Source organism: Taudactylus pleione, unplaced genomic scaffold (assembly GCF_031769625.1).
Source record: "Taudactylus pleione unplaced genomic scaffold, aTauple2 ptg000495l, whole genome shotgun sequence".
Classification (NCBI taxonomy): domain Eukaryota; kingdom Metazoa; phylum Chordata; class Amphibia; order Anura; family Myobatrachidae; genus Taudactylus; species Taudactylus pleione.
Window position 1 is genome coordinate 1,068,230 of NW_028284897.1, and position 27,140 is coordinate 1,095,369.

At 47.0% G+C, this 27,140-nt stretch overlaps 3 protein-coding genes across 4 annotated transcripts in view; 2 read left to right on the forward strand and 1 right to left on the reverse strand.

The window, feature by feature from the left end:
- LOC148502501 (uncharacterized) overlaps positions 1 to 5,028 on the reverse strand; it is a 32,255-nt gene extending 27,227 nt beyond the window's left edge. For both annotated transcript variants that reach the window (XM_088449780.1, XM_088449779.1), the window contains exon 1: positions 5,019 to 5,028. The gene's annotated coding sequence lies outside the window, so the exon portion shown is untranslated. The remainder of the gene's footprint in view (positions 1 to 5,018) is intronic.
- LOC148502496 (uncharacterized) overlaps positions 1 to 27,140 on the forward strand; it is a 258,997-nt gene that overhangs the window by 228,664 nt on the left and 3,193 nt on the right.
- Positions 5,432 to 25,531, forward strand: LOC148502502 (uncharacterized). Its single transcript, XM_088449787.1, has 8 exons — positions 5,432 to 5,464; positions 6,763 to 6,856; positions 12,058 to 12,207; positions 21,106 to 21,297; positions 22,609 to 22,687; positions 22,808 to 22,902; positions 23,048 to 23,340; positions 25,495 to 25,531. Exons 3-8 carry the CDS (start codon positions 12,130 to 12,132, stop codon positions 25,529 to 25,531), a joined length of 774 nt encoding a protein of 257 aa, XP_088305913.1. The 5' UTR covers positions 5,432 to 5,464; positions 6,763 to 6,856; positions 12,058 to 12,129.

Sequence of the window (27,140 nt, forward strand, 5' to 3'; positions counted from 1 at the left end):
AGACGTCAGGTGCAGGTGTTGTAGTACCCAACAAGAGGAAAGGGCAGCGCCCGAAACTGGAAATGACGGTGCAGAATAGCAAATCACAGAGAACGTTGGTGAGAAGGCGCTATGGGTACATGTAGGTATGCATCCTGAATATCAAGAGAAACCATGTAATCCCCGGGTTCCATAGCCAGTATGATGAATCGTAGTTTCCATCCTGAACCTGGGCACTCTGAAGAACTTGTTCAGAGATTTAAGGTTGAGGATAGGCCCATGAGACCCATTCGGCTTTTGAACCAGAGTAGAATAACAAGAGATATGGTAAGAACTTACCTTTGTTATCTCTGTTTCTACGAAGTTCATAGGGTCCACAGGGTTGACCTTGGGGTATAGCTGGATCTGGATCCACGGGCACCACGCAGTTAAAGCTTTAGCTGCTCCCAGGATGCTCTTGGGTCCATCCTCTTCTATACCCCGCCCCTGAGCCACAGGCACCTCAGTTGGTAAGCAGCCCAGGCCGGAGAAGGAGACTAAACAGAGAGAAGGAAGACTGGAACACACAAGAAAACCATACTCACAGAAATGGGAGACGGAAAACCGGTGACCAGCAACACAGCCCATTTGAAGCCAGGTGCGTCAGGACGGGTGCCCTGTGGACCCTATGGACTTCGTAGAAACAGAGATAACAAAGGTAAGTTCTTACCATATCTCTTGTTTTCTACTTCAGGGTCCATAGGGGGTCCACAGGGTTGACCTTGGGGATGTCCCAAAGCAGCTCAACTAAGTGCGGGGACGCTCCTGTGCAGAAAGGAGAGTCCTGCGCCCAAAGGATGCATCCTGAGAGGCAAATGTGTCAAACGCATAAAACCTCAAAAACGTCTGAATGGAAGACCAAGTGGCTGCCTTGCACAGCTGAACCGCGGAGGCCCCACGTCTAGCAGCCCAAGAAAGACCCACAGACCGAGTGGAATGAGCCTTAACAGAGGCTGGAACAGGTAAACCTTCCTGTACATAAGCCTCACGAATCACAGAACAAAGCCAACGGGCAACAGTTTGTTTGTTGGCAGGCCAACCCCTCTTATGAAAACCAAAGAGGACAAACAAAGAATCGGACCTTCTTACAGAAGCAGTCCGATCCACATAAACTCTGAGAGCACGGACAACGTCCAATGAAGCCTCACCAGCTGTAAGATCAGGTGACTGAAAAGCAGGCACCACAAGTTCCTGATTGATGTGGAACTTACGAGACTACTTTAAGCAAAAACTCAGGACGCGTGCGAAGCACCGCTCTGTCCTGGTGAAAAATTAAGAAGGGGGGACTACAAGAAAGCACCCCCAACTCAGATACCCTCCTGGCTAAAGTAATTGCCAGGAGAAACAGTCTTAAGTGTTAGCCACTTGAGGTCAACCGACTCAAGAGGCTCAAAAGGAGGTCCCTGCAGGACCCGAAGAACCACCGCCAAGTCCCACGGAGCCACTGGAGGCATAAAGGGAGGCTGTATTCGAAGAACACCTTGGAAAAAGGTGTGAACATCAGGCAGTGTAGCGATCCTACGTTGGAACCACACAGCCAGAGCCGACACATGAACCTTCAGGGAGGCCAGACGTAAGCCTAGGTCAAGACCTGACTGAAGAAATGCCAAAATCCTAGAAACCCTGAACACCTGAGGATCAAAGTTTCTGGACTCCCACTACTGAAAGTAAGTGTGCCACACCCTGTGGTAAATCCGAGCTGAGGCAGGTTTACGCGCATAGTACTGATGACAGAGCTTGAAAACCCCCGAGACCTTAAGACGGCTGTCTCAAGAGCCACGCCGTCAAAGACAGTCGACCCAGATCCGGGTAAAGGCAGGGCCCCTGAGACAGCAGGTCCCAACGCTGAAGAAGGTACGGAACGTCGATGGACAAGCTCTTGAGATCGGAGTACCAAGGACGTCTGGGCCATGCTGGAGCCACCAGCAGAAACGTGCCTCCGTCATGTTTGATTTTTCTTAGCACCCGAGGCAGCAGGGAGATCGGAGGAAACAGGTACGCTAGGTGAAATGTCCATTTCACCGACAGCGCGTCCACCAGACTTGCGCCTGCGTCCCTTGTCCTTGAGCCAAAAACGGGCAACTTGTAGTTGTGACGGGAAGCCATCAGGTCCAACTCCGGCAGTCCCCATTTGTCCACGAGAAGTTGAAACACCTCCGGGTGAAGCAACCATTCCCCTGGGTGCACGTCGTGACGGCTGAGGAAGTCCGCCTCCCAGTTGAGGACTCCCGGGATGAAGACTGCCGAGATTGCAGGAAGGTGGCTCTCCGCCCAAGCCAGGATGCGAGATACCTCCAACATCGCCGTTCGACTGCGAGTTCCTCCCTGGTGATTGATGTACGCCACCGTGGTGGCGTTGTCGGATTGCACCTGTACCGCCCTTCCATGAAGAGTGGTGCCTGACGACAGCAGAGTCCTGTACACGGCCCGCAGCTCCAGAACGTTTATGGGAAGAACTGCTTCCTCCGCAGACCAACGGCCCTGAAGAGACAACGAGCCGGTCACTGCCCCCCAACCCCGGAGACTGGCAATTGTCGTGAGCAAAACCCAGTCCGGGATCCAAAAGGGGCGACCCTCGATGAGATGAGCTGGCTGAAGCCACCAAGCTAGAGACCGGCGCACTTCCGGGGACAAGACCAGCATCTGGGATTGCATATCAATGTGTGCTGGGAGCTGTGTTATTCCCCCTCATATATCACTGTACAGTCCTCTCGCCTATATAATAATAATACCACATATCAGTGTGTGCTGGGAGCTGTGTTATTCCCCCTCATATATCACTGTACAGTCCCCTCTCCCCTATATAATAATAATACCACATATCAGTGTGTGCTGGGAGCTGTGTTATTCCCCCTCATATCACTGTACGGTCCCCTCTCCCCTATATAATAATAATACCACATATCAGTGTGTGCTGGGAGCTGTGTTATTCCCCCTCATATATCACTGTACTGTCCCCTCCCCCCTATATAATAATACCACATATCAGTGTGTGCTGGGAGCTGTGTTATTTCCCCTCATATATCACTGTACAGTCCCCTCTCCCCTATATAATAATAATACCACATATCAGTGTGTGCTGGGAGCTGTGTTATTCCCCCTCATATATCACTGTACAGTCCCCTCTCCCTATATAATAATACCACATATCTATCAGTGTGTGCTGGGAGCTGTTATTCCCCCCCCCCTATTATTACACTATACAGTCCCATGCCCCCTATATAATAATACCACATATCAGTGTGTGCTGGGAGCTGTGTTATTCCCCCTCATATATCACTGTACAGTCCCCTCCCCCTATATAATAATAATACCACATATCAGTGTGTGCTGGAAGCTGTAATATTCCCCCTCTTATATCACTGTACAGGACCCTCTCCCCTATATAATAATAATACCACATATCAGTATGTGCTGGGAGTTGTGTTATTCCCCCTCATATATCACTGTACTGTCCCCTCTCCCCTATATAATAATAATACCACATATCAGTGTGTGCTGGAAGCTGTAATATTCCCCCTCATACATCACTGTACAGGACCCTCCCCCTATATAATAATAATACCACATATCAGTGTGTGCTGGAAGCTGTAATATTCCCCCTCATATATCACTGTACAGGACCCTCTCCCCTATATAATAATAATACCACATATCAGTGTATGCTGGGAGCTGTGTTATTCCCCCTCATATATCACTGTACTGTCCCCTCTCCCCTATATAATAATAATACCACATATCAGTGTGTGCTGGGAGCTGTGTTATTCCCCCTCATATATCACTGTACGGTCCCCTCTCCCCTATATAATAATAATATCACATATCAGTGTGTGCTGGGAGCTGTGTTATTCCCCCTCATATATAACTGTACAGTCCCCTCTCCCTATATAATAATAATACCACATATCAGTGTGTGCTGGGAGCTGTGTTATTCCCCCTCATATCACTGTACGGTCCCCTCTCCCCTATATAATAATAATACCACATATCAGTGTGTGCTGGGAGCTGTGTTATTCCCCCTCATATATCACTGTACGGTCCCCTCCCCCCTATATAATAATACCACATATCAGTGTGTGCTGGGAGCTGTGTTATTTCCCCTCATATATCACTGTACAGTCCCCTCTCCCCTATATAATAATAATACCACATATCAGTGTGTGCTGGGAGCTGTGTTATTCCCCCTCATATATCACTGTACAGTCCCCTCTCCCTATATAATAATACCACATATCTATCAGTGTGTGCTGGGAGCTGTTATTCCCCCCCCCCTATTATTACACTATACAGTCCCATGCCCCCTATATAATAATACCACATATCAGTGTGTGCTGGGAGCTGTGTTATTCCCCCTCATATATCACTGTACAGTCCCCTCCCCCTATATAATAATAATACCACATATCAGTGTGTGCTGGAAGCTGTAATATTCCCCCTCATATATCACTGTACAGGACCCTCTCCCCTATATAATAATAATACCACATATCAGTATGTGCTGGGAGTTGTGTTACTCCCCCTCATATATCACTGTACAGTCCCCTCCCCCTATATAATAATAATACCACATATCAGTGTGTGCTGGAAGCTGTAATATTCCCCCTCATATATCACTGTACAGGACCCTCTCCCCTATATAATAATAATACCACATATCAGTGTATGCTGGGAGCTGTGTTATTCCCCCTCATATATCACTGTACTGTCCCCTATCCCCTATATAATAATAATACCACATATCAGTGTGTGCTGGGAGCTGTGTTATTCCCCCTCATATATCACTGTACGGTCCTCTACCCTATATAATAATACCACATATCAGTGTGTGCTGGGAGCTGTGTTATTCCCCTCATATATCACTGTACGGTCCCCTCTCCCCTATATAATAATAATATCACATATCAGTGTGTGCTGGGAGCTGTGTTATTCCCCCTCATATATAACTGTACAGTCCCCTCCCTCCTATATAATAATAATATAATATATACAGGACACGTTACCTGGCTCTGGCTGTCAGGAATGTCTATGACAAAATGGCAGCTAAAGCCCCTGTGGCCCCGCCCCCCTGCTCTGTGACTGGGAGACTATAAGAATATGGCCGCCGGTCACCGTACATGAAGACACCATTATGCTATCCGTCTGTTATTCTAGTGATGAAGCTGTGAGCGGCAGGTGCAGGTGGCTGCTAGTTACAGGACGTCCTTCCCACTTTGTGCCACCTGATTGGCTACTCGCTGCTGCCAATCACCGCACTGACGGGAATGAGAGATTGCAACCTGATGACGTCAGAGGGAACGGACCAATACTCAGCCAATCAGTTCTTACTTCCGGGCTGTGCGTTCCACCCTACTTTCGGTATATGCGTTCCACACACAGGAAATGTGATCTCGCCTCATCCGTTGTTGCTGCTTCTCGGTGGTCCATCCAGAGTGTCCGGCAGCAGCAGGTAATTGTGTCCTACTTTACAGGGGGAGCAGCCTGTGGTGTCCTGTTATTATCATTATACAGGGGGAGCAGCCTGTGCTGTCCTGTTACTAATATTATACAGGGGGAGCAGCCTGTGGTGTCCTGTTATTAATATTATACAGGGGGAGCAGCCTGTGGTGTCCTGTTATTAATATTATACTGGGGTAGCAGCCTGTGGTGTCCTGTTACTATTATTATACAGGGGGAGCAGCCTGTGCTGTCCTGTTACTATTATTATACAGGGGGAGCAGCCTGTGGTGTCCTGTTATTAATATTATACTGGGGTAGCAGCCTGTGGTGTCCTGTTACTATTATTATACAGGGGGAGCAGCCTGTGGTGTCCTGTTATTATTATACAGAGGGAGTGACCTGTGGTGTCCTGTTGTTATTATTATACAGGGAGAGCAGCCTGTGATTTCCTGTTATTAATATAATACTGGGGGAGCAGCCTGTGGTGTCCTGTTACTATTATTATACAGGGGGAGCAGCCTGTGGTGTCCTGTTATTAATATTATACTGGGGGAGCAGCCTGTGGTGTCCTGTTACTATTATTATACAGGGGGAGCAGCCTGTGGTGTCCTGTTATTATTATACAGAGAGTGACCTGTGGTGTCCTGTTGTTATTATTATACAGGGGGAGCAGCCTGTGTTGTCCTGTTATTATTATACAGGGGGAGTGACCTGTGGTGTCCTGTTATTATTATTATACAGGGGGAGTGACCTGTGGTATCCTGTTATTATTATTTATTATTATACAGGGGGAGTGACCTGTGGTGTCCTGTTATTATTATTATACAGGGGGAGTGACCTGTGGTGTCCTGTTATTATTATTATACAGGGGGAGTGACCTGTGGTGTCCTGTTATTATTATTATACAGGGGGAGTGACCTGTGGTGTCCTGTTATTATTATTATACAGGGGGAGTGACCTGTGGTGTCCTGTTATTATTATTATACAAGGGGAGTGACCTGTGGTGTCCTGTTATTATTATTATACAGGGGGAGTGACCTGTGGTGTCCTGTTATAGTAGCAGTTGCAGAGTAATAATAACAGTAATGAGTGGTCAGGGAATAACACATAATAGATATAACATGTATATACCATATGATACATAACAGGAGCTGGGGAAGGATTGTGCTCCCTGTGGGAGGTATCAGTAGTATTTGGGGTGTGCTATATCACTGCCCTGTTTCTTCCCCTACATCGCAGCTAGGCAGCTGCTGGTTAGGTCGCAATTCACTTATTTCCCTGTCCCTTTCGTGTGGGCGTGTAATACAGCTGGGCGACGATGAGCTTTTCTGCACCTCCAGACCCAGCGTACCTCCAGGTGCCACAAGCTGCATTACAGACCGGGCTGCTGTGTTGAACCCAGGTAAGATCTTCTTACTTGGGGGTGGGCGTGGGTAACTAGGCTTAATTAAGGGGGTAACTAAACTTAATTAGGGGGGAAATAGAGCAGCGTGGGTGCCCACTGTCCAGGTAACTGGGGTGTATTTATTTATTACCAGTTATTTATATAGCGCACACATATTCCGCAGTGCTTTACAGAGACTATTTGTCCATTCACATCAGCCCCTGCCCCAGTGGAGCTTACACTCTATATTCCCTATCACATGCTCACACACATACACGCTAGGGTTAATTTTTGTTGGGAGCCAATTAACCTATCAGAATAAATTTGGAGTGTGGGTGGAAACCGGAGCACCCGGAGGAAACCCACACAAGCACAGGGAGAATATACAAACTCCACACTGTTAGGGCCGAAGTGGGAAATGAACCCACAACCTCAGTGCTGTGAGGCAGTAACGCTAACCATTACACTGCCTGTGCTGCCAAGACTGCCCCCAGTAGTGTCCCCCTATGTATTGCCCCTTAGAGTGCCCCCAGCACTGTCCCTCCTATGTTATGTGCCCCCAGTAGTGTCCCTCCCTATGTATTGCCCCTTAGAGTGCCCCTGTAGTGTTCCCCCCTATGTATTGCGCCTTAGAGTGCCCCAAGAAGTGGTCCCCCATGCCGCTTACAAATACATACTTACCTTAATCCTCGCTCCTGCTCCCGCCACTCCCCTGCGCACCTCTGTCCTCCCACGCCGGGAGCCGGAAGGCTGTGCATGGCAGCGGCAGGTGTAGGAGCGAGAATTAAGGTAAGTATGTATTTGTAAGCAGCATGGGTGACCACTTCTGGGGACACTCTAAGGAGCAATACATAGGGGGGGGGACACTGATAGGGAGGATGTGACTGGACGCCCTTCGTTTAGGCCGTCCCTGGTCATGGGTTAGCGCTTTCGAACTCCCACTCACCGTCGGTGACTGCCTGTCACTGACTCCGCTCACTGCGCCGTGGGTGTGTAACAATGCTGCCACCACCAAACTCTACCATCGGCGTTTGGAACCGCTTTTTACGTTACCCTCAGGCTCCTACCTCGGCACCTGGAACCGCTTCTGCTGTGTATGCGTTTGATTAACTGCGGACACACCTCCTGTTTGGTGTCGGCTGTTCCCACCTGATCCCTCGCAATGGACCAGGTCTGCACGGTAGCTTGGCAGAGGGCTTGAACTTGGAGATTATGAGCTCTTACCCAGAACAGCAGGAGAACAGAATAGTGTTTTGCGCAATTCTGTTGGGCGCAGGGTACAGATGTAGTAGAATTTAAAGGCAAAAGATGTTTATTGCTCTCAGTCTTAAAAAAGGCCGTCCCTTCGGATTGAAGGGGAATATCAGCATACATAAGATGTTATAGGAATTCTTCTCCACACAGGATTTACAAGGATGTACACATACAGGGCTCACAGTCCCTCTTTTTATATAATTCTTACACACATCATCACAGGGGGCAAATCCACCCTGTGTTCCTCATATTAACCACATATTACATTTCAAAGGAGTCCCCCAAACCTAAACAAAACTGATTTATCATACAGTATAACATGTTGATGTAACATTTCACAGGAAATAGTAAATGACGTTCATCCTTCCCAATGGAAGTATCAATCAGTTTGGCATTCCCAACCCTAACGCATTCAGTGACATCCAAAAGGTTCTTAAAAACAGATTGTCTTTTCACAGGAAGTTCTGTACCTGAAGGGTTTGGCCATATGACACCATTCACACCTTCACACAGTAACCTTCCAGCCAGAGGTCACTGACCACAACAGGTCTTCCTATTCATCAGACCTCCTGCTAGTTTCTGCAGACACAGAGGCTGTCATGTCATATTCAGGCATATATTCAAGAAGTGCATTTTCTCTACAAAATATACATTTAAACCACATAGTGCAAAGCCTATTAAATATACGTTACTTCATGCACTAATGCATTGCAGAGCAGCTAGAGTGCATTACAGCAATACATATATATTTTAATACAGTTTATTATAAACCATGTGCAGTGTGCTTTTATACTGTGTCCTCACTGGGACCGTAACTGTTTCAGCGCTGGTTGCAGTGGCTCCCAGCATGCAGCCACCCTCTACCTACACTCCCCCAGTGCAGCCACCCTCTACCTACACTCCCCCAGTGCAGCCACCCTCTACCTACACTCCCCCAGTGCAGCCACCCTCTACCTACACTCCCCCAGTGCAGCCACCCTCTACCTACACTCCCCCAGTGCAGCCACCCTCTACCTACACTCCCCCAGTGCAGCCACCCTCTACCTACACTCCCCCAGTGCAGCCACCCTCTACCTACACTCCCCCAGTGCAGCCACCCTCTACCTACACTCCCCCAGTGCAGCCACCCTGTACCTACACTCCCCCAGTGCAGCCACCCTGTACCTACACTCCCCCAGTGCAGCCACCCTCTACCTACACTCCCCCAGTGCAGCCACACTGTACCTACACTCCCCCAGTGCAGCCACCCTCTACCTACACTCCCCCAGTGCAGCCACCCTCTACCTACACTCTCCCAGTGCAGCCACCCTCTACCTACACTCTCCCAGTGCAGCCACCCTCTACCTACACTCTCCCAGTGCAGCCACCCTCTACCTACACTCCCCCAGTGCAGCCACCCTCCACCTACACTCCCCCAGTGCAGCCACCCTCTACCTACACTCCCCCAGTGCAGCCACCCTCTACCTACACTCCCCCAGTGCAGCCACCCTGTACCTACACTCCCCCAGTGCAGCCACACTCTACCTACACTCCCCCAGTGCAGCCACACTCTACTTACACTCCCCCAGTGCAGCCACCCTCTACCTACACTCCCCCAGTGCAGCCACCCTCTACCTACACTCCCCCAGTGCAGCCACCCTCTACCTACACTCCCCCAGTGCAGCCACACTCTACCTACACTCCCCCAGTGCAGCCACCCTCTACCTACACTCCCCCAGTGCAGCCACCCTGTACCTACACTCCCCCAGTGCAGCCACACTCTACCTACACTCCCCCAGTGCAGCCACACTCTACTTACACTCCCCCAGTGCAGCCACCCTCTACTTACACTCCCCCAGTGCAGCCACCCTCTACTTACACTCCCCCAGTGCAGCCACCCTGTACCTACACTCCCCCAGTGCAGCCACCCTGTACCTACACTCCCCCAGTGCAGCCACACTCTACCTACACTCCCCCAGTGCAGTGGGTCCAGGCCACGGCATATAAAACATTAAAAAACACACTTATTAATACTCAGCGCGTAGCGCAGAGTATACATTTACAATGGGCACCTGGCGCCTTTTTGTCCTTTTAAAAATGGTGGCACAGCACGGGGGTTAACCCCTTCAGTGCTGTGGCAGCCATTAACCCTGTGTGGCCTGCCTCCGGCCACACCGTGTATTAATGCTTTTCAGGTATGTTAGGAGTAAGTGCTTGCTGGGTGTCGTGTCTGTGAATAACTAAATTATACAAGTACTTAATAGATAATATTTAGCGTTATGAGTGAAATAGTTGCTGAAGCCTATAATAATAAGATGAGTGTATAATAAGTGTGTAAGTAATACAGAAACACCTGGAGTGATTATACATTAGGGATGTGCAGGCTCGGTTCTACTCGGTTCCGTTCGGTTCTTTTTACCGAATCTTATTGGCTATCCAAAACTCGTGACAGTTGAAACCCAATAAGATCCGGTAAAAAGAACCGAACGGAACCGAGTAGAACCGAGCCTGCACATCCCTATTATACATTGGTGACTACTAGTCAGACTTTCTCTGACCCTTACGTCCTGTGTGTAATAGGGGTAGGGGGATGTAGCCTCAGTCTTAGAGAATAGTCCTGTTTGTCTATAACCATAAAACTGTTGTATTTGCTCTCACATAATGTTATATCCTGGAATAACCGCATATAGACCCCCATTGGAGCCCCCGCTGTACCGGAGTAGAATTGGGAATGTACAGTATAACTGATAATGACGCTGCCTGTTGTGAGGAAGTATGTCACTGCCTGTATACCAGTGTCCTGATTACTGCCGGTATAGACAGACCCCATATCCCAGGTTATCATCCCATCTGGTGAGGCCATCAGAGCTGCTGGTTACATGGGAAGGAAGCTTAGTCCTATGTAGTCTCAGATGTCCATCACGGCATACGCCGACTCGAGATTGCCTGTCCCTGACAGGATGAGGGCTGCCTGGTCGGCACATTCTGTGTGTATGTATCTAATGCTGCTAGTGGTCTGAGTATTGTCCCTGCCCTGCTGGCCTTTGCTGCCACCTTGTGTCCATGTATAGTTATTGGTAGGGTTCCTTATAGCCCCTTACATCATAGAGGTCTCACTGCTTCCCTATTATGCATTGCCCCTGCTCTGATGGCCTCTGCTGCCACCTTGTGTCCGTGTATAGTTATTGGTAGGGTTCCTCATAGCCGCTTACATCATAGAGGTCTCTCTCGCTGCTTCCCTATTATACATTGTCCCTGCTCTGATGGCCTCTGCTGCCACCTTGTGTCCGTGTATAGTTATTGGTAGGGTTCCTCATAGCCGCTAACATCATAGAGGTTTCTCTCGCTGCTTCCCTATTGCACAGTGTTGTTGGCCATAGTAGCGCTTTCCTGGCCTTTCTGGATGTCTTCATGATGATATTTTTCCATCCTTGTATTTCTCTCACAGCGGAGGCTTCTTCCCTTTGTTAGATCTTAGATGTTCAGCTCCTCCTAGATGTTGTCCCAGTAAGCAATGGACATATAGTAAAATCTGATATAATTTGGATTTTTCTTAATTTTTATTCTCTCTCTGTAGCTAAATTTGGTTTCCACACTCGGTCCCTGTTTCCAGCTCACCACTAATTCTCCTGTGGATCACGCCTGGTCATTACTAGGATCCTTGCTGTTATATTTGTGCTGTGTTCTCTATTAGAGTAAAACTGGTGTAATAATAGTTTCTTTGCAAACAGCTGTAAATGGCCTTCCCATTGGATACATCCCACTGGCTATGTCCCATTGTATATGTAAGATAAAAGGATAATCCCTGGCTGAGGAGATAAATGTTGTCCTTATTGAGGACTCGATCGGAAAGATTGCTTATTGACTGACTTGGGCTCTATGGCTGGGGGGAAAGTGGAGTCTTACTGGTCACTCATTGTTGCATGTCTGACTGTGTTATATGTGTTCCCTGTGATATCTGTTATATTTATTCTATTTATTCCTAGACAGTCCTGCTGTAAGGAACCAGAGTCTTTATTACACATCATACATTCTGTATACTCTCTGATTCACTGAGGATGGACAAGGACGGGAGTAACCGGACTGAGAGGATCTTACATCTCACCCTGGAGATCATCTATCTGCTGACTGGGGAGGTGAGAGGGTCTGGGGGTGTCACAGGACATCACTTATATGTATAGTAATAATACAGGGACATGACTGGGGGGGTGAGGGGGATCTGGGTGTGTCACAGTGACATCACTTATATCTATAGTAATAATACAGGGACATGACTGGGGAGGTGAGAGGGTCTGGGAGTGTCAGTGACATCACTAATATCTATAGTAATAATACAGGGACATGACTAGGTAGGTGAGGGGATCTGGGAGTGTCACAGTGACATCACTTATATCTATAGTAATAATACAGGGACATGACTGGGGAGGTGAGGGGATCTGGGAGTATCACAGTGACATCACTTATATCTATCGTAATAATACAGGGACATGACTGGGGAGGTGAGGGGATCTGGGAGTGTCACAGTGACATCACATATCTATAGTAATAATACAGGGACATGACTGGGGAGGTGAGGGGATCTGGGAGTGTCATAGTGACATCACTTATATCTATAGTAATAATACAGGGACATGACTGGGGAGGTGAGGATCTGGGGGTGTCACAGTGACATCACTTATATCTATAGTAATAATACAGGGACATGACTGGGGAGGTGAGGGGATCTGGGAGTGTCACAGTGACATCACTTATACCTATAGTAATAATACAGGGACATGACTGGGGAGGTGAGGGGATCTGGGAGTGTCACAGTGACATCACTTATATCTATAGTAATAATACAGGGACATGACTGGGGAGGTGAGGGGATCTGGGAGTGTCACAGTGACATCACATATCTATAGTAATAATACAGGGACATGACTGGGGAGGTGAGGGGATCTGGGAGTGTCACAGTGACATCACTTATATCTATAGTAATAATACAGGGACATGACTGGGGAGGTGAGGGGATCTGGGGGTGTCACAGTGACATCACTTATATCTATAGTAATAATACAGGGACATGACTGGGGAGATGAGAGGATCTGGGAGTGTCACAGTGACATCACATATCTATAGTAATAATACAGGGACATGACTGGGGAGGTGAGGGGATCTGGGAGTGTCACAGTGACATCACTTATATCTATAGTAATAATACAGGGACATGACTGGGGAGGTGAGGGGATCTGGGAGTGTCACAGTGACATCACTTATATCTATAGTAATAATACAGGGACATGACTGGGGAGGTGAGGGGATCTGGGAGTGTCACAGTGACATCACATATCTATAGTAATAATACAGGGACATGACTGGGGAGGTGAGGGGATCTGGGAGTGTCACAGTGACATCACTTATATCTATAGTAATAATACAGGGACATGACTGGGGAGGTGAGGGGATCTGGGGGTGTCACAGTGACATCACTTATATCTATAGTAATAATACAGGGACATGACTGGGGAGATGAGAGGATCTGGGAGTGTCACAGTGACATCACATATCTATAGTAATAATACAGGGACATGACTGGGGAGGTGAGGGGATCTGGGAGTGTCACAGTGACATCACTTATATCTATAGTAATAATACAGGGACATGACTGGGGAGGTGAGGGGATCTGGGAGTGTCACAGTGACATCACTTATATCTATAGTAATAATACAGGGACATGACTGGGGAGGTGAGAGGGTCTGGGAGTGTCACAGTGACCACTTATATCTATAGTAATAATACAGGGACATGACTGGGGAGGTGAGGGGATCTGGGAGTGTCACAGTGACATCACTTATATCTATCGTAATAATACAGGGACATGACTGGGGAGGTGAGGGGATCTGGGAGTGTCACAGTGACATCACTTATATCTATAGTAATAATACAGGGACATGACTGGGGAGGTGAGAGGATCTGGGAGTATCACAGTGACATCACTTATATCTATAGTAATAATACAGGGACATGACTGGGGAGATGAGAGGATCTGGGAGTGTCACAGTGACATCACATATCTATAGTAATAATACAGGGACATGACTGGGGAGGTGAGGGGATCTGGGAGTGTCACAGTGACATCACTTATATCTATAGTAATAATACAGGGACATGACTGGGGAGGTGAGAGGATCTGGGAGTGTCACAGTGACATCACTTATATCTATAGTAATAATACAGGGACATGACTGGGGAGATGAGAGGATCTGGGAGTGTCACAGTGACATCACATATATCTATAGTAATAATACAGGGACATGACTGGGGAGGTGAGGGGATCTGGGAGTGTCACAGTGACATCACTTATATCTATAGTAATAATACAGGGACATGACTGGGGAGGTGAGGGGATCTGGGAGTGTCACAGTGACATCACTTATATCTATAGTAATAATACAGGGACATGACTGGGGAGGTGAGGGGATCTGGGGGTGTCACAGTGACATCACTTATATCTATAGTAATAATACAGGGACATGACTGGGGAGATGAGAGGATCTGGGAGTGTCACAGTGACATCACTTATATCTATAGTAATAATACAGGGACATGACTGGGGAGGTGAGGGGATCTGGGAGTGTCACAGTGACATCACATATCTATAGTAATAATACAGGGACATGACTGGGGAGGTGAGGGGATCTGGGAGTGTCACAGTGACATCACTTATATCTATAGTAATAATACAGGGACATGACTGGGGAGATGAGAGGATCTGGGAGTGTCACAGTGACATCACTTATATCTATAGTAATAATACAGGGACATGACTGGGGAGGTGAGGGGATCTGGGAGTGTCACAGTGACATCACTTATATCTATAGTAATAATACAGGGACATGACTGGGGAGGTGAGGGGATCTGGGAGTGTCAGTGACATCTCCTATCTCTATAGTAATAATACAGGGACATGACTGGGGAGGTGAGGGGATCTGGGAGTGTCAGTGACATCTCCTATCTCTATAGTAATAATACAGGGACATGACTGGGGAGGTGAGGGGATCTGGGAGTGTCACAGTGACATCACTTATATCTATAGTAATAATACAGGGACATGACTGGGGAGGTGAGGGGATCTGGGAGTGTCACAGTGACATCACTTATATCTATAGTAATAATACAGGGACATGACTGGGGAGGTGAGAGGGTCTGGGAGTGTCACAGTGACCACTTATATCTATAGTAATAATACAGGGACATGACTGGGGAGGTGAGGGGATCTGGGAGTGTCACAGTGACATCACTTATATCTATCGTAATAATACAGGGACATGACTGGGGAGGTGAGGGGATCTGGGAGTGTCACAGTGACATCACTTATATCTATAGTAATAATACAGGGACATGACTGGGGAGGTGAGAGGATCTGGGAGTATCACAGTGACATCACTTATATCTATAGTAATAATACAGGGACATGACTGGGGAGATGAGAGGATCTGGGAGTGTCACAGTGACATCACATATCTATAGTAATAATACAGGGACATGACTGGGGAGGTGAGGGGATCTGGGAGTGTCACAGTGACATCACTTATATCTATAGTAATAATACAGGGACATGACTGGGGAGGTGAGAGGATCTGGGAGTGTCACAGTGACATCACTTATATCTATAGTAATAATACAGGGACATGACTGGGGAGATGAGAGGATCTGGGAGTGTCACAGTGACATCACATATATCTATAGTAATAATACAGGGACATGACTGGGGAGGTGAGGGGATCTGGGAGTGTCACAGTGACATCACTTATATCTATAGTAATAATACAGGGACATGACTGGGGAGGTGAGGGGATCTGGGAGTGTCACAGTGACATCACTTATATCTATAGTAATAATACAGGGACATGACTGGGGAGGTGAGGGGATCTGGGGGTGTCACAGTGACATCACTTATATCTATAGTAATAATACAGGGACATGACTGGGGAGATGAGAGGATCTGGGAGTGTCACAGTGACATCACTTATATCTATAGTAATAATACAGGGACATGACTGGGGAGGTGAGGGGATCTGGGAGTGTCACAGTGACATCACATATCTATAGTAATAATACAGGGACATGACTGGGGAGGTGAGGGGATCTGGGAGTGTCACAGTGACATCACTTATATCTATAGTAATAATACAGGGACATGACTGGGGAGATGAGAGGATCTGGGAGTGTCACAGTGACATCACTTATATCTATAGTAATAATACAGGGACATGACTGGGGAGGTGAGGGGATCTGGGAGTGTCAGTGACATCTCCTATCTCTATAGTAATAATACAGGGACATGACTGAGGAGGTGAGGGGATCTGGGAGTGTCACAGTGACATCACTTATATCTATAGTAATAATACAGGGACATGACTGGGGAGGTGAGGGGATCTGGGAGTGTCACAGTGACATCACTTATATCTATAGTAATAATACAGGGACATGACTGGGGAGGTGAGGGGATCTGGGAGTGTCACAGTGATATCACTTATATCTATAGTAATAATACAGGGACATGACTGGGGAGGTGAGAGGGTCTGGGAGTGTCACAGTGACATCACTTATATCTATAGTAATAATACAGGGACATGACTGGGGAGGTGAGGGGATCTGGGAGTGTCAGTGACATCTCCTATCTCTATAGTAATAATACAGGGACATGACTGAGGAGGTGAGGGGATCTGGGAGTGTCACAGTGACATCACTTATATCTATAGTAATAATACAGGGACATGACTGGGGAGGTGAGGGGATCTGGGAGTGTCACAGTGATATCACTTATATCTATAGTAATAATACAGGGACATGACTGGGGAGGTGAGGGGATCTGGGAGTGTCACAGTGACATCACTTATATCTATAGTAATAATACAGGGACATGACTGGGGAGGTGAGAGGATCTGGGACTGTCACAGTGACATCACTTATATCTATAGTAATAATACAGGGACATGACTGGGGAGGTGAGGGGATCTGGGAGTATCACAGTGACATCACTTATATCTATAGTAATAATACAGGGACATGACTGGGGAGGTGAGGGGATCTGGGAGTGTCACAGTGACATCACTTATATCTATAGTAATAATACAGGGACATGACGGGAGGTGAAGGGATTTGGGAGTGTCACAGTGACATCACTTATATCTATAGTAATAATACAGGGACATGACTGGGGAGGTGAGGGGATATGGGAGTGTCAGTGACATCACCTATATCTATAATAATAATACAGGGACATGACTGGGGAGGTGAGAGGATCTGGGAGTGTCACAGTGACATCACTTATATCTATAGTAATAATACAGGGACATGACTGGGGAGGTGAGAGGATCTGGGGGTGTCACAGTGACATCACTTATATCTATAGTAATAATACAGGGACATGACTGGGGAGGTGAGGGGATCTGGGAGTGTCACAGTGACATCACTTATATCTATAGTAATAATACAGGGACATGACTGGGGAGGTGAGAGGATCTGGGAGCGTCACAGTGACATCACTTATATCTATAGTAATAATACAGGGACATGACTGGGGAGGTGAGGGGGTCTGGGAGTGTCACAGTGACATCACTTATATCTATAGTAATAATACAGGGACATGACGGGAGGTGAAGGGATTTGGGAGTGTCACAGTGACATCACTTATATCTATAGTAATAATACAGGGACATGACTGGGGAGGTGAGAGGATCTGGGAGTGTCACAGTGACATCACTTATATCTATAGTAATAATACAGGGACATGACTGGGGAGGTGAGGGGATCTGGGGGTGTCACAGTGACATCACCTATATCTATAGTAATAATACAGGGACATGACTGGGGAGGTGAGGGGATATGGGAGTGTCAGTGACATCACTTATATCTATAATAATAATACAGGGACATGACTGGGGAGGTGAGGGGATCTGGGGGTGTCACAGTGACATCACCTATATCTATAGTAATAATACAGGGACATGACTGGGGAGGTGAGGGGATATGGGAGTGTCAGTGACATCACCTATATCTATAATAATAATACAGGGACATGACTGGGGAGGTGAGAGGATCTGGGAGTGTCACAGTGACATCACTTATATCTATAGTAATAATACAGGGACATGACTGGGGAGGTGAGAGGATCTGGGGGTGTCACAGTGACATCACTTATATCTATAGTAATAATACAGGGACATGACTGGGGAGGTGAGGGGATCTGGGAGTGTCACTGTGACATCACTTATATCTATAGTAATAATACAGGGACATGACTAGGTAGGTGAGGGGATCTGGGAGTGTCACAGTGACATCACTTATATCTATAGTAATAATACAGGGACATGACTGTGGAGGTGAGAGGATCTGGGAGTGTCACAGTGACATCACTTATATCTATAGTAATAATACATGGACATGACTGGGGAGGTGAGGGGATCTGGGAGTGTCACAGTGACATCACTTATATCTATAGTAATAATACAGGGACATGACTGGGGAGGTGAGGGGATCTGGGAGTGTCACAGTGACATCACTTATATCTATAGTAATAATACAGGGACATGACTGTGGAGGTGAGAGGATCTGGGAGTGTCACAGTGACATCACTTATATCTATAGTAATAATACAGGGACATGACTGGGGAGGTGAGGGGATCTGGGAGTGTCACAGTGACATCACTTATATCTATAGTAATAATACAGGGACATGACTGGGGAGGTGAGGGGATCTGGGAGCGTCACAGTGACATCACTTATATCTATAGTAATAATACAGGGACATGACTGGGGAGGTGAGAGGATCTGGGAGTGTCACAGTGACATCACTTATATCTATAGTAATAATACAAGGACATGACTGGAGGTGAGAGGGTCTGGGAGTGTCCCAGTGACATCACTTATATCTATAGTAATAATACAGGGACATGACTGGGGAGGTGAGGGGGATCTGGGAGTGTCACAGTGACATCACTTATATCTATAGTAATAATACAGGGACATGACTGGGGAGGTGAGGGGATCTGGGAGTGTCACAGTGACATCACTTATATCTATAGTAATAATACAGGGACATGACTGGGGAGGTGAGGGGATCTGGGAGTGTCACAGTGACATCACTTATATCTATAGTAATAATACAGGGACATGACTGTGGAGGTGAGAGGATCTGGGAGTGTCACAGTGACATCACTTATATCTATAGTAATAATACAGGGACATGACTGGGGAGGTGAGGGGATCTGGGAGTGTCACAGTGACATCACTTATATCTATAGTAATAATACAGGGACATGACTGGGGAGGTGAGGGGATCTGGGAGCGTCACAGTGACATCACTTATATCTATAGTAATAATACAGGGACATGACTGGGGAGGTGAGGGGATCTGGGAGCGTCACAGTGACATCACTTATATCTATAGTAATAATACAGGGACATGACTGGGGAGGTGAGGGGATCTGGGAGAGTCACAGTGACATCACTTATATCTATAGTAATAATACAAGGACATGACTGGGGAGGTGAGGGGATCTGGGAGTGTCACAGTGACATCACTTATATCTATAGTAATAATACAGGGACATGACTGGGGAGGTGAGAGGATCTGGGGGTGTCACAGTGACATCACTTATATCTATAGTAATAATACAGGGACATGACTGGGGAGGTGAGAGGATCTGGGGGTGTCACAGTGACATCACTTATATCTATAGTAATAATACAGGGACATGACTGGGGAGGTGAGGGGATCTGGGAGTGTCACTGTGACATCACTTTTATCTATAGTATTTATTTATTTTATTAACAGTTTTTTATATAGCGCGGCATATTCCGTTGCGCTTTACAATTGTACACATTAATAGAACAAAACTGGGTAATAGACAGATATATAGGTAGGAAGGCCCTGCTCGCAAGCTTACAATCTATAGGGAAATAGGCATAGATACACAAGGATAGGTGCTATATATATTGCACTTTGGTCCAGCCAGAATACACAGTTTCTTGGTGGGCTGCATGATTCAGTCACACAGGAATGTCGGCCAAATGACAGGAGGATGTGAAAGAAAGACAATGTGTGAGCTTATGTGTGGACTGTGAAAGGGGATGTAATTAGATGTTGAAGTAATCGTAATAACCGAGCAGCAAGTAGCCTGTCTCAGATATAGTATAAGTCCCACAGTCCTCAATAGAGTACATTGGCCCTCATTCAGAGCCACTCGCTAGTGGCAGTACGCTCGTTCCGAGCGATGTTCGCACATCTGCGCATGCGTACGGTTTGTAGTACGCATGCGCGAACCAGTCAGTGCGGCCGAAAATCATTTGTACGCAATATAGCGAGTGCCTGCTATTTTGAGTGACAGAATGAGGCGTATGTGGGTGGTAACAGGGGAAGGTGCTTGAAAACGGGGAGTGGAGATCCGAACGCAGGCGTGCCAAAAGGTCAAAACGGGCGTTTTATGGGTGTGCATAATTAATACAGCAGCGTCAATGACCACGTCACTTGTTTTTTTTTAACTCAGAACTGCTCGCAAAATAGCGGTTGAAAAAACCAACCACAAGAATAGCGAGCAGTTCATACCCTGTTCGATGTACTCGATTAATCTAATAAATAGCGGACATGACGTATGGTGCGAGCGGCCAGGGGGCGTTTTTATCAAATAAAGAAGCGTATGTTTCGCTCGCTCGTTCAGACTTAGAGGTGTGAACAGACTGCAATGTGCGAACGGATCATTTGCATAGCCACCCCTTGTTTTTGAACGAACGAACGCAAATAGCGAACGGCTCTGAATGAGGGCCTTTGTTCTCAGTATGTTCTCTTCTTTTTGTCACTGACACAAATATGTCAATCTGCATACAATATACTCTACATTTCCCTAAATATAGGAGATTGTTAAAATACTTGATATTGTTAAATAGTCTTCTTGTATATTATGCAAAGTTAACACCTGAATAAACAACCTCATATACTGTAGGTGGAGTTTAATTGACGTTTTCATTGTTGTCTCCCCAATACTCAGGATTACACAGTAGTGAAGAAGACATCCAGTGAGTGTGAGACACCCAGCAGCCGTCCCTGTGTGACAGGAGGACTGAGCAGGACCCAGAGCCCCATCATGGTGCCTCCACCTCACTCACTGATACATGAGAGAGACAATGACCAGAAGATCCTGGAACTCACCAACAAGATCATTCAGCCGCTGACTGGAGAGGTGACTGCTGGGAATGGGACATTATACAGTAACCCCAGGGGATGTGTCTGGGTGATGACTGGAGAGGTGACTGCTGGGAATAGGACATTATACAGTAACACCAGGGGATGTGTCTGGGTGATGACTGGAGAGGTGACTGCTGGGAATGGGACATTATACAGTAACCCCAGGGGATGTGTCTGGGTGATGACTGGAGAGGTGACTGCTGGGAATAGGACATTCTATAGTAACACCAGGGGATGTGTCTGGGTGATGACTGGAGAGGTGACTGCTGGGAATGGGACATTATACAGTAACACCAGGGGATGTGTCTGGGTGATGACTGGAGAGGTGACTGCTGGGAATGGGACATTATACAGTAACACCAGGGGACGTGTCTGGGTGATGACTGGAGAGGTGACTGCTGGGAAAGGGACATTATACAGTAACACCAGGGGATGTGTCTGGGTGATGACTTTAGAGGTGACTGCTGGGAATAGGACATTATACAGTAACACCAGAGGATGTGTCTGGGTGATGACTGGAGATGTGACTGCTGGGAATGGGACATTATACAGTAGCACCAGGGGATGTGTCTGGGTGATGACTTTAGAGGTGACTGCTGGGAATAGGACATTATACAGTTACACCAGGGGATGTGTCTGGGGGATGACTGGAAAGGTGACTGCTGGAAATGGGACATTATACAGTAACCCCAGGGGATGTGTCTGGGTGATGACTGGAGAGGTGACTGCTGGGAATAGGACATTCTATAGTAACACCAGGGGATGTGTCTGGGTGATGACTGGAGAGGTGACTGCTGGGAATGGGACATTATACAGTAACACCAGGGGATGTGTCTGGGTGATGACTGGAGAGGAGACTGCTGGGAATGGGGCATTATACAGTAACACCAGGGGACGTGTCTGGGTGATGACTGGAGAGGTGACTGCTGGGAAAGGGACATTATACAGTAACACCAGGGGATGTGTCTGGGTGATGACTTTAGAGGTGACTGCTGGGAATAGGACATTATACAGTAACACCAGAGGATGTGTCTGGGTGATGACTGGAGATGTGACTGCTGGGAATGGGACATTATACAGTAGCACCAGGGGATGTGTCTGGGTGATGACTTTAGAGGTGACTGCTGGGAATAGGACATTATACAGTTACACCAGGGGATGTGTCTGGGGGATGACTGGAAAGGTGACTGCGGAAATGGGGCATTATACAGTAACACCAGGGGATGTGTCTGGGTGATGACTGTATCATTGTGTGTGTCAGGTTCCTATAAGGTGTCAAGATGTAATTTTTTATGTTTCCATGCAGGAGGGGGGTTATATAGAGAAACACAGGGGTCTGTACAAGGACGTGATGATGGAGAATCACTGGCCCCTCATATCACTGGGTAAGAGGAGACTGTCATTTATTGTACAGGGGAGAGCGGGTATGGGGGCCCCTATATACACACATCATCTGATAATCACATATATATACAATGTACTCAGTCACTGTGTGTCTCCAACAGATGGGCCCAGTAACAGAAATAACCCAGAGAGATGTCCCCGTCCTCTTTATTCACAGGATTGTATAGAGAATCACAGATCCCCACAGAAGCATCAGGTAGGTGGGATTAAGGGTCCCCCAGTGACTGTCAGTATATGATCTGTACAGAAGCTGTGTGTGTCTTATACACTGATATTATACTGTGTAATCTCAAGTAATGACATCAGACATTATGCAATTTTTTATGCTCTGATTTAATTAGGGTGAAGATCTGACTAATATTAAGATAAATTATATAGACGGAGAAGAAGAGATGTATGTGACTGACTACAAGGCAGAAGATATAGAGGGAGAAGAAGAGATGTATGTGACTAATATGAAGGCAGAAGATATAGAGGGAGAAGAAGAGACGTATGTGATTGATATGAAGGCAGAAGATATAGAGGGAGAAGAAGAGACGTATGTAACTGATATAAAGGCAGAAGATATAGAGGGAGAAGAAGAGACGTATGTGACTGATATGAAGGCAGAAGATATAGAGGGAGAAGAAGAGACGTATGTGACTGATATGAAGGCAGAAGATATAGAGGGAGAAGAAGAGACGTATGTGACTGATATAAAGACAGAAGATACAGAGGGAGAAGAAGAGATGTATGTGACTGATATGAAGGCAGAAGATATAGAGGGAGAAGAAGAGACGTATGTGACTGATATGAAGGCAGAAGATAAAGAGGGAGAAGAAGAGACGTATGTGACTGATATAAAGGCAGAAGATAAAGAGGGAGAAGAAGAGACGTATGTGACTGATATGAAGACAGAAGATACAGAGGGAGAAGAAGAGACGTTTGTGAGGGGTGATCAGCAGTGTATGGAGGAGGACAGTTTTACAGATATCAACACCGGTAAGTAATAAACACTTATTACAGAAAAGAGTCACATTCTCTCTCTGCACCATGATATAGTGTTCAGTTTGATTTTAACCAGTGTATTATATGTGTTGATTTTGAATGTTCTCCCAGTTTTGTGTGGATTTCCTTCCACAATCCAAAATTATACTGGTATATTAATTGACTTCTAACACAATGCACCTGTGTGTTCAGATATGTAGATAGAAAACTCCTATGTGTATGGAACTTGGGAATGACTACATATCTTGCATACATCGCTATGATTGGCTGATTATACATAAAAAAAATAATTCAATCAGTAAAATCATCTTCTACAGTCCATATTATTCTGCTGCTCTCCCCCTCACATCATGTCACTGTGTGTCACCAGCCCAGAGATCTGACCAGTCTCCTCCCCACACTATCTGGTGTATCTCATACATCAGGATCCATCAGCCCCTATTATACTCCTGCTCTCCCCCTCACATCATGTCACTGTGTGTTACCAGCCCAGAGATCTGACCAGTCTCCTCCCCACACTATCTGGTGTATCTCATACATCAGGATCCATCAGCCCCTATTATACTCCTGCTCTCCCCCTCACATCATGTCACTGTGTGTTACCAGCCCAGAGATCTGACCAGTCTCCTCCCCACACACACACAGAGCTATAACCACACACCAGTCATTGTACAATGGCTTCCTCCAGTCTCTGTGTTTCGGTGCTCTTTACTGTTACACTTTATCTGCTGACCTGTCTCTGTATCCTGCTCTGCCCTTCTGCTGTCTTCATTACTTTGCTTTTGCCAATCTGTGCCCTGCGCCATTCGCCTACCCTATCCTGCTGCCACCCCTGCTCTGTGCCACTCCCTTACCCTGTCCTCCTGCCTCTCCCCGCTCTGTGCCCTGCGCCATTCCCCTACCCTGTCTAGCTGCCACCCCCCGCTCTATATATCAGTCAGTGCCATGTTATACACATTGTGCGGTCTCATAGTGTGCGTGGTTGTTAGTAATTCCTGAGTAAGGTCAGGGCTTGTGCAAGTGTGCGTGAGGTTGCGATGGGACTCGATTGTACCGATGGTTTGGCTATTCTGCTAAACATTACGGATGTGTGTGAGGTAAAGTGGGCGTCCTTATGTTGTGCTGAGTCTGCAGTGGATTAGCTGCTATCGCAGTTGTACTGTGTGTGTACGCAATATTGCCATCTCTAGTGAATCTGACCAGGGCTCGACAAATCTCTGTAAAGTCTAGGAGCCATCTTAAAAATTTAGGAGCCATGCCATCGTCCGCAACCAAAATATCTGAAAACTTGTATAGACCACCACTCATGCCCCATAATTGCCCCTTAATCTCCCTGCATGCCATCAGACCACCAAGCATGCCCCATAATTGCCCCTTGATCTCCTTGCATGCCATCGGACCACCATGCATGCCGCTTAATTGCCCCTTAATCTCCCTGCATGCCATCAGACCACCAATCATGCTTCTTCAATGGTCATCAGGTTCTATCACATGCCCATACCTGTCGCCAATTCATATTATGCCACACAGTATACCCTAAATAGGGTGAAGCCCTCTCACAACACTGCACACAGCACATATCGGTTTCAAAAGTTGAACTGTCTAGTACTGACTAGTGACAGGGGTAGCAGACGTGTCGTCCTCTTGCTGCTGTAGAACTACACATACCAGTATGTCCTGCAACAATTTGGCTGCTAGGGTATGCTGGGAATTGTAGCTCCATATAAGCTGCAGTGCCACATGTTGCCTACCCCTGGTCTAGCACATCTAAGACCTCTCCTTTATGTGATAACTATTGCAGAGTCCCTTACATATATGGAGATTACACTATGAGTTAGATGGATGGTCGGTCTCAGTACAGAGGTGTGTGTGGCAGATGGTCCCTGTAATCCCCTCCCCCAGAATGAGGCCAGGCCCCTCCCTTCATAGCACCACTGACAGGTGACAGGACAGAGGGGCAGTTATTGGTTACTAGCACATATACAGTTGGGGGGGCAGTTAGTGGTGACTAGCACATATACAGCTGGGGGGGCAGTTATTGGTGACTAGCACATATACAGCTGGCGGGCAGTTATTGGTGACTAGCACATATTCAGCTGTGGGGCAGTTATTGGTGACTAGCACATATACAGCTGGGAGGGCAGTTATTGATGACTAGCACATATACAGCTGGGAGGGCAGTTATTGATGACTAGCACATATACAGCTGGGGGGCAGTTATTGGTGACTAGCACATATACAGCTGGGAGGGCAGTTATTGGTGACTAGCACATATATAGCTGGGGGGGGCAGTTATTGGTGACTAGCACATATACAGCTGGGGGGGCAATTATTGGTGACTAACACATATACAGCTGGGAGGGCAGTTATTGGTGACTAGCACATATACAGCTGGGAGGGCAGTTATTGGTGACTAGCACATATACACATATACAGCTGGGAGGGCAGTTATTGGTGACTAGCACATATACAGCTGGGAGGGCAGTTATTGGTGACTAGCACATATACACATATACAGCTGGGAGGGCAGTTATTGGTGACTAGCACATATACTGCTGGGAGGGCAGTTATTGGTGACTGACTAGCACATATACAGCTGGGAGGGCAGTTATTGGTGACTAGCACATATACAGCTGGGAGGCAGTTATTGGTGACTAGCACATATACAACTGGAAGGGCAGTTATTGGTGAATGGCACATAAATGGGGTAGTAGTTGCTGATGGATGTTACATAATACAGAGCCCTGTACTGATACTAATACCCACCCCACAGGGTACACAATATAATAATTCCCACCCCAAGGTGCAACACAACTCACCCAGCTGCAAACGTGCAGTGGAGCTAATGGCAGGCTCCCCCATACTAGGCAGAGGAAACATGTAGAGGAACTACAAGTAACAGCATGCACTGTAGGAGCCCCAGGCTGTAAGGGTTGCATGCTTATCTACCCAACGCTGTGCGAGCTAGAATGGGTTTCAGCCCTCATCACCTGGGTCTGCATGGACTCCCTGTAAAAGTTGGTCCTGCGGGTGTGAGTTTGGGAAGCCGCAGCGGCCCTGGCACCATGCTGCAGCCAGCTAATTACTCCAGTCCTGCAGTGGCTTCAGGGCGGGTGGGCTCCATCCACTCTGCTGGGCAGTCACAGATCGGTGGCATGGCCTGTGAGACGGTCGGTCTTTCCGTCTGTCTCCCCCCCACTTACATGCTGCGGTGAGGAGGCTCTGGTGACTTCTCTCCTTCATCACACACACGCTGCCTTGCAGGAGGGAGGAGGCGGAGCCACACTGACTGACTGTGGCAGGTACACACTCCTCCTCCTGTGACCGGCATGCCTCGTCTACTGCTGTAACCATCTCCGGAGCAGCTTTTATTTTATTTATTTTAATTAGCTTTACTTGTACTATGCCTGCCCTGACTCTTGTAAAACCTAGTCACCAGGACTAAAA

Bases quoted from the DNA above. Each gene is read 5' to 3' on its own strand.
- LOC148502502 (XM_088449787.1), top strand. From the start codon at position 12,130: ATGGACAAGGACGGGAGTAACCGGACTGAGAGGATCTTACATCTCACC. The intron at 21,298-22,608 runs GTGACTGCTGGG...GTTTCCATGCAG, and splicing joins TTCAGCCGCTGACTGGAGAG to GAGGGGGGTTATATAGAGAA. The intron at 23,341-25,494 runs GTATGTGACTGA...TAACTATTGCAG, and splicing joins ATAGAGGGAGAAGAAGAGAC to AGTCCCTTACATATATGGAG.